Below are 8,559 nucleotides of genomic sequence, written 5' to 3'. Positions count from 1 at the left end.
GAACCGGAGCTCCCAAATCTCACATGGATGCCCTGACGTGAAGACCTCTGCGTCCTGAAGTTTGCCAGGCTGTAAAATGACTCAGTGTTTGAGCTGTCATTTAGCCTGATGCATGGTCCAGTCGAAAAGGTGCATGTTGCATAGGTTTTGCTTTAAGGCAGCCCACTGTTCTTACAGCTAATTTACAGTTGTGTCTTAACTTGGTTATATCTGCAAAGACTGTTAACCCAATTTTTTTTTCTCCATTAATTTCCCAATGGGGTTCATAACATGAGAGACAAAGTGTTTGGGACATCCATGCTATTTAAGGGTGTACTTAATCTATTCCTTTGGAAAGGGAGTGGAGAAGACTGCATGCCTCAAACTGTTACAGATCTTCAGTAATTTCTGCAGCAATTAAATCTATTTTCATATTGTGTTGTTTTCTAGGTCAACAATGCAGTTCCTAGCCTGGTTCAATTTGCTGCTTCTCCTTCCTTGTTTCGGTACCACCAAAACCTGCTTCCCCGGCTGCCACTGCGAAGTGGAAAGCTTTGGTCTCTTTGACAGCTTTAGCCTGACCAAGGTGGACTGCAGTGGAATAGGCTCACACATTGTTCCTGTCCCAATCCCTCTGGATACCTCCTACTTGGATCTATCATCAAACAAACTGGAAACAATCAATGAATCGATGCTTACTGGCCCTGGATACACCACCTTGGTGAGCCTCGACCTGAGCTACAATAAAATTGCCAAGATTTCCTCCACAACCTTCTCCAGGCTTCGGTACCTGGAGTCCTTGGATCTGAGTCATAACTCTCTGGAAGTCCTTCCAGAGGACTGTTTCTCCAGTTCACCTCTGGGAGACATAGATTTGAGCAATAACAAGCTTTTGGATATAGCAATGGACATTTTTGCTTCAAAAGGTCAAGGAAAACCCCTGAATGTGGATCTGTCCAATAATATGCTCAGCACAGTTACGAGGCACCGTGAAAAGAGCATCCCCAACATCCAGAACTTAAATCTTTCTGGAAACAGGCTAATGTCTGTGCCAAACCTTCAAGGCATTCCTCTCCGATACTTAAATCTTGATGGGAACCCTCTAGTCAAGATTGAGAAAGGAGACTTCATGGGGCTGAAGGATTTGATTCATTTATCCCTCAGTGGCCTGCGTGGCTTTGGAGAGTTTTCTCCTTATAGCTTCAAGGAACTACCAGCCCTCCAAGTTTTGGATTTATCCAGCAATCCTGACCTGAAGTCACTGACTGCTGAAGTTATCTTTGGTCTGAACTCCCTACAAGAGCTCAACCTCTCCGGGACAGGCGTGTCATCCTTGCCAAAGACTGTGCTGAAATACCTACCTTCCATCAAAAGCATCACCTTGGGGAAGAACATACAGTGTCTTAAGACCATCAAAGAAGGACAGTACCACCGACAAATTGGGCTGACCAAAAAAGAGGTCCTCAGTTGCCACGACAGCCACGGGTCCGTAGCAGCAGCCCCTTACGTTTCGTGATGAAAACTGGGGAGAAGGGGTGGGGAAGGGGGGGGGGGGGGGGGCTGTGGGATTTGTACAGGTGTCGGACTGAGATGGCTTGCAGTGTGCCTTTTGTAAAATTGTCAATAATTTATATATTTGTATATGCCAATACTTGATTGTTTGTGGATTTTATAAACTCTCAAATCCTGGTCCACATCATCTGCAGGCTCCAGATTTTGCCCAGAGCGTTGAGGTCCTGTACGCAGCCTGTTAGCTCAAGAGCAGTGATTCTGGACAACGGGGACCAAGCTGCTCTGCAGGTCCCAGGGCAGAACAGCCAGTCTGGAGCAAACCTTTGTGCCCCAGACACATTCGTAGGAGCAAAGCTACGTCTCTCCAGAGCACACACCAAAACGTACCAACTCCATAGCTGCTTGCTTACAAACCCATGCATCATCCTTTTTTTAATTATTACTCCCCAAGAAGTGCCTTCTGGATCTTGCCTTCATTAGCAGCACCCTGTTCCCTGTCATGCACTTTCAGTCTTGAAGAAACATTTCCAGACAAACCTGAATACAGGGTGCTCCTAATGTGCTGCTTTTTACATGTTATTTGCATAGGTGTGCAATGAACATTGAGTAAGTCGAGAACTTTTCCCACAATTTTCTCCCTGTTTTCCCATCTCGATCCTTTTCATGTCAAATTACTTCAGGTCCAACCTTGGCAACCTCCTGTCTTTCTAACCTTAGAGAGCCATTGCTCAGAGATGATGTGCAGCAGAGCAAGGGAAGCAGAGGGGTCTGCCAACAGCCGCATCTCACCCAGGAACCAGCCTCCGATGAAGCAAATTAACTGAAGAGATCATGTAGCCTAGCTTAAAAAAAAAAAAAAAAAGAATAAAAATCCCTCCTCCCTTTCTGGGGAAGCTTGGAAGAAAACCTTGACAGGGATTCTCGTTTTGACGACCTTATCAAACCAAGATGCAGACCCAGAGGACGTGAGAGTAAGCTGCTTCCACGCTGACGTCTGCCATCTGAGCACAACATCTGCGACTCAGCTGGGCTCGTGTGAGGCAATTTCCAGCGCCGAAAAACTCTCCAGAACATGCCAGCAGAAGAATTAACACTGATGCCTGGGACCCTGGAGCGCTTTGCCTATCGGGGAAAAATATTGGGGGGTTTTTTGCAGAGTTGTGGCTTTTCTTTCTCTCACACAGCTCCTTGGCTGCCAACTGAAATCTGATAAAAAGCCTCAGAGATTTACTTCTTTTTTACTCCATTGCTGAAATGCTGGCAAAGTAAAGAGGAACCCTTCTGGTCCCTCTTCTCCAGGCTAGGAGAAAGTGGGGGAAGGCAGCACAGCACGACTCAATGCCGTGTGGGAAGCCTTCAATTTGCTTATAGGAGCTCCTGCAATGGAGGTGTCTGGTCCACATCTACCATGGTCCGTCCTGGGGATGGCAAGGGATGTTGGGGATGGGGGTCCTGCTCGGGTTTTTCTGCAGCTTGGTCTCTAAACCCAGCCTTGCATTAGGGCAACCTTCAAAGTTTGAAGCTGGTTTAGGGAGGTCCATGCAAAGGTGATAGAGATATAAATCCATCCCACAACCCTCCTTGGGAGCGTTGGGAGGAGCTCAGGCTTCATCCTCACACCCCCAAAGGTCTTCGCGAATGCAAACCCTGTTGCCCAAAGCAGCTGTCTCCAGGGGTGGTTGAAATCTACTGAGCCCATAAAAGGCAGAGTCAACACCTCACTTTGGATACTGAAATCCCTCTCTCACATTTTCATCCATCTCCTTTTCAATTGTGGATCTTAGGGTGGGATTTTAACCCTTTCTTTCAGTGCTGGGGGTTTTCCCTCTCTACGGAGCCTTTGCAATGCTCGACCAGCCTTCACAGTCACAGGAAACATTGATTTTCTTAAAAAGGCAATGGGACTGCCTACAGGCAGGGATTTGGAGGGGAGCAGTAACCAACTGCAGTGCAAGATGGGGGCAGTTTGGGAGGGAGGAGGTGTTTTTTAGTAGATCTTGCCTTTTTAAGAGAATTCTTTTCTGCTGGCAGAAAATGTAATTTTTTAAAAAGTTGTTTAATTTTATAAATCTGTACGTAGATGAAATGCTTCGGGGATCACGTACTGTCAAAGTTACTGTCTTTGCACCACTGTGGTAAGTTTAAAACCCAATGTGACAATCCAATTGAAGACTGCAAGATTTCCTTGTGTAATCTCACACTAGCTGCTAGCTAAACAAGTCTTAGCAAAAGCTGGCAAATACCGTCGCTGTGTTAGTTTGTTTTTTTAAAGAACCTCTGCAGCATTGTAAGGCTTTGTGATTACTCACGATATAATAAAGTGATTTGGAGGAGAATAAACCCAGATCCCCGGATTTATTGCCTTAGTGCTGGGAGGGCGACAGATGTCACTGCGTCCGAAGTGCAACGCGGCTTCTCTCCTTGCTCTCCTCAGCCCCACCAGCCTCGTGGGTGTTGCATCTCCAAACTGGGGGCAGGATTTGTCCCACTGTGTTTGGCTCGCTGGGCTCCTCGCTGGCAGAAAGGCTTGAGAGCTGCACTGGCTGACTCAAAGGAAATTATGGACACGTGGCAGTGAAGCAGCACAGGAGTATCTGGAGCAAATTTCCTGCTCCAGGATCTGCTCCAAAGCTTGTCAGAAATGGTGGGGATCTCTTCATGGATTTTGCCAGTTTGGGACATGGTCTGCTAGGGTTGAAAGGCTGGATTTGCGGAGGGGGTGATGTGGGGAGAGCCCATGAGCTGTTTCACAGGACCTTGGGGGTGGGGGGAAGCGAATGGGTGCAGGAGCGATGCCACGGCATGGCAAACCACACACTGCCAGACCGCAGAGCTTTTGGCGGTGAGATACACGTGGTCCGGTCTCAGCACCGCTCTCTGAGGAGCGGGGGGCTGCTGCGTGGAGGGCTAAGAGCATGCAGAGCCATTGCAACTGAAGAATAAACAGAAACCTCTCTGGAGGGCTTTGCCTGCTCTTAAATAGAAAAATTTAATTTTAAGCACTTCTCGGTGCTGTGTATAAAAGCAACGCAAGCAGAGCCCCAGTGAGGAAACCGCCTCTGGGCAGTGTTCCCGGTCCTCCCAAGCCTGAAGGAACAAATTCATCTTCCATCCAGGCAGGAAGAGCTGCAGGCTGCCTGGAAAAGACTATGGGTTCTCCGTTTGCCTTCCAAAACTGCCCTGCTCTCCAGGATGGCATGCAAGGTACAGTCAGACTATAACCTGGGGGTTGACATCGCCAAGAGAGGCCAGATCTTGCTCCCAGCAGTATTACGGGCTGTAGGGGAAAAAGCCATCACCAACCCTTAGAGATGACTGCTCCTCTGGTGTCCACCATTAGGCTGTGACCATTAGCCTGCACCACCACGCTCCTTCTGGATGGGATCCCTCCTGCCCTGGGATGCGGGCTCAGCTGGAGTGGTGGAGAGTGTCCTGCTGTCCTGGGGAAGGACTCTGTCCCAGGAGCGATGGGTCTGAAGCTAGATTCTCCCACTTCTTGTAAACGCCCCATTTACATGATGCTCCAGCGCTGTGCTGGACCTTGACCCTCCCAGTACTCCTTTGCCTTAACATCTTATTTTGCTAGTGATTTTTATTATTTAAATAGTCTTTCTGAAGCCCCCTGGATGGGAAGAAGCATTCAAAGCTCTGTCAGCCACATGAGCCCCCTACATTGCCCACCCAGGACGTCCCTCTCCACCACAGAATGTGGACACCAGAAACACAGCACTAATGTCCCCACGGAGGAGGAAAAGGCACACGATGGCTTCAGGCTTGGAAAAGTGGAGAAGGCCCTCATGCCAGCTTTCTGAAGCTGCTGTCAGCTTGATAACATGGCGTGATGGACTATAAACCCTGGTGTCACCCCAGCCACCCATGCCAGGAAAGCTGGCCAGGCTGGTTAGCTGCAAGCTCTGGCTGTCTCCAGGACCAGCTCAGCTCTGCGGCCGGATACGTTTTGCCCTGGCAAGGCAAATGGGCATTTTAATTAGAGGCTGACCATTTTTAGAAGCAGGAAAACCTCAGTGGAGGCTGGGCAATAAGGATAGGCTGGGTTAGGGAGGGGAAAGCAGTGGCCGAGCTGGCATTTGCTTGCAGCACTCTGTCTCCTGGAGGGCTATCATCATCTCACCCCCCTTCCCAGCACGTTGGGAAAGACATTGAGGGTTGCTTTGCCCCATCCGCCTTGTGACCAGGGCAGCATCGGACAACCATCTTCTTCTCTTTATTTGAAAACATGAACCTCTTGGTACCCAAAAGCTCCCATTTTCTTCTCACCAGTCTGCTGGAGCTGTTTCTCCTGACTGTCAGCTGTCAGCCTACAGAAGTCCCTCGCTGACTGATTATGAGCCTGACTTCATAGCAGCAGTAAGTGCTGTCCCTTTTAAAAATAGCTGCTCCTCTGTACGTTTTCCATTTTGCAGGAGGTTTTTATTTCCAGCACGTTTATTCTGCATACCCTGACTTGGTCAGGCTGGAAAGCATGGATGTACTCTTGCCATGCCAGAAAATAATGCTGCATGGCTGGGCATAATCCTTCTGGCTACCCCAGGATCTGCCTCCTGGGAAGGCTTCGGGGCAGCGAAACCATCTGCCCCGTGCATGTTTCTCGAGGCAGCGCCGTAGCATTATTCTTGCCCCATCGCCCCCAAGACATCCCCTTCCTTCCCTTTTTGAGTGGACCAGCAGACCTGGGAACCTGATTAAAAGGTGGAAAACTGGAGCTGAAACTAGGCCATCAGATAAATCCTTTCCTGTAATAAGCAGGGAGTCGGAGCACCGGCCCTTAATCACAGCCTTTGTCTTCTAGCATTTGTATGCCTGTGTGCACGCGTCCCTCAGCGCCAGAACAAACCCTCCCCCCTCCTGCCCCATCCCCACCCCTGCACTGCCTTTCATTAATGGCATGAAAATAAAAGTGGTTTATTCTGCCACGGAGGAGCACCCCGGAGAAAGCAGCAGCCCGCTGTGCCAGGCGCTGTGCATCCTTCAAAAAAAACCCCTGCCAGCTGCCAAGGGGGTTTGGGCAGGGGGATGTGTTGCCACCCTGCCCAGCTCCATCCCCTCCAGTGGTCCAGCCTCCACTCCGGGTGCACCTCAGGGGGATTAAAAAGCCTGACAAAAACCACAAATTTTTGCCCCTGGCAACTTTCCCACCAGCGTGGTGATGTCCTTTGACCCCCACCGCTGCCCGCCTGGACCTCCGCGCCACGTGCTCCCCTCCTCTTCCTCGTTAGCGGTGGATGTGTGTCACGGCACTTGCTGGTTAATTGACTGGGGCCGTGCTGGGAATTTGAACCTACATTTCAAAGAGATTGTTAACCTCCTTTTCCTTCTCTTTGAACTGCTTTGCTTTATTGTAGGTTAAAGGAAACACACGGCTTCTTCCTCCCAGAGCCCCTTTTGACAGAATCCTGGCACATTAGAGCCGGTGGTTTTTCACCAGTGATGATGTTGGCAGCAGCATGCTGCTAAGCGGCGTGTGATGATGCATTTTGGTGGGATCAAGCTGCCCCTTGATTTCTGAGGGGATTGCAGGTAAAGGAATGGTCCAGAGATGCCCAAGGGACTGGCTGAGGCACGTAACATTGCTGTCCCGGCAGCACGTGGGGGGGATCTCAGCCAACAGAGGACCAAGGAAGGGCCACAGGTTATGGGTCGCTCACCCAGACGGGCTCGGGTCCATGAATGACAACTTTTTTGAGGTGTGTTTCCATGGGTGGTTTAAGTCCCCCTGTGACTGCAGGGCAGCAGAGGGAGGTTGTCCTGACCTTCCTTGCTATTACATCAAAGCCAGCATTTGTGGAGCCCTTCACTGTATCAAAAAAAGCAAAAAGACGGCCAGTTTTCAGACAGATCGGTGAGCTGAACCAACCCGTCAGGTGGCCATGCAGCCGCTAGCAGAAGTGCACAGCAAGAAGAGCGTGGTGCTCTGCACAACGAGCACTCTGAGTCCCTCTTCACAATAGTATCTGGACTCTATAAGCAATGTCTGCATCCATTTTAGGTTCAAAACAGGTGGACTGAAGGCTTCCAAGTACCTCTGAGCATCTTGCCTGCTTATAACCTACAAGTCAGCCCTGGTTGGCCTGCTTTGAAGATAAATGTATGTAGGACTGTGAGGCGTTGGACTATTAGATTAGACGATGTCCTTAAAGACAAGCTCTGCATCACCAGAGCTGACACCTGCATTGGTAGGTCTCCATTGATAACTGGGGTCATCTTTGGGCCTATGGTCCTAAAATCCTTGCATTGTTAATGATGCTTTTTCAGCCCATATTAGCTATCCTCTTTGCCCCCCATAGTAGATGCTCTACCAAGCATCTCTGAGGGGCTGGAATATGTTCAATAGCCATCTTGTTCAGTAAGTCTTTAAGAGGAACTATCTCAACATCTTCTTCTTACCACCTAGGACAGGACTGGGTATGATGGGAAGGAAGAAGGTCAGGGATGGAGCAGAGCTCTGGCATGACCCCAAAACTGAATTTGGGGTCCTTCATGGGCTACACACCTCTATAGCTCTGAAGAAAGCTATAAGGCCTGAAGCTCTTTCCAGCCAGTGCTTTTTTTCATCTCATTTTGACTTCATTTCAGCTGCCCTTGAATTTGGAAGGCAAGTCTTCCACATCCTCACTGCTCTACTACTGTCCCTAATTCAACCACACCAGGCTTTTAAGTCACCTTCTGCCAATGATTGGCCTTACCTTTTTGTAGGACTCATCCAGACAATAATTATCACAGCTCAGAAAATCCCTAGACTTCAACTGACCAATTATAAGCTCTTAGCTTCAGCTTTTGTGAGGGAGACCACGTCAGTATAAACTTAAGTCAAACTTCTATGCTAATATGTCTTACCTCATGGTTGCAATCAACTAAGTGCATATATTTACCACAGGTCAGCCAGCATTCATAAAACCTCATTGCATTGATCAAACATCTGAGAACTTATATCAAAGCATGAATCAATCTATCTGTGCTGCTCCATAACCTTTAGGATATTTCTGAAGAACAATATTCTACAGTCTTTTTTTACTTTAACTGTACTCACTGCCATCATTTCTTTTATCG

General features: G+C 48.8%; 1 protein-coding gene across 1 annotated transcript; it reads left to right on the top strand.

The window, feature by feature from the left end:
* Positions 1 to 432: 432 nt before the first annotated feature.
* TSKU (tsukushi, small leucine rich proteoglycan) lies at positions 433 to 2,320 on the top strand. The gene has a single exon (XM_010576613.1). It carries the CDS (start codon positions 437 to 439, stop codon positions 1,493 to 1,495), a length of 1,059 nt encoding a protein of 352 aa, XP_010574915.1. The 5' UTR covers positions 433 to 436; the 3' UTR covers positions 1,496 to 2,320.
* Positions 2,321 to 8,559: the final 6,239 nt, after the last annotated feature.

Source organism: Haliaeetus leucocephalus, unplaced genomic scaffold (assembly GCF_000737465.1).
Source record: "Haliaeetus leucocephalus isolate CR32 unplaced genomic scaffold, Haliaeetus_leucocephalus-4.0 Scaffold536, whole genome shotgun sequence".
Classification (NCBI taxonomy): Eukaryota; Metazoa; Chordata; class Aves; order Accipitriformes; family Accipitridae; genus Haliaeetus; species Haliaeetus leucocephalus.
The sequence above is the reverse complement of the archived record's forward strand: the minus strand, read 5'-3'. Positions and strand labels throughout refer to the sequence as shown.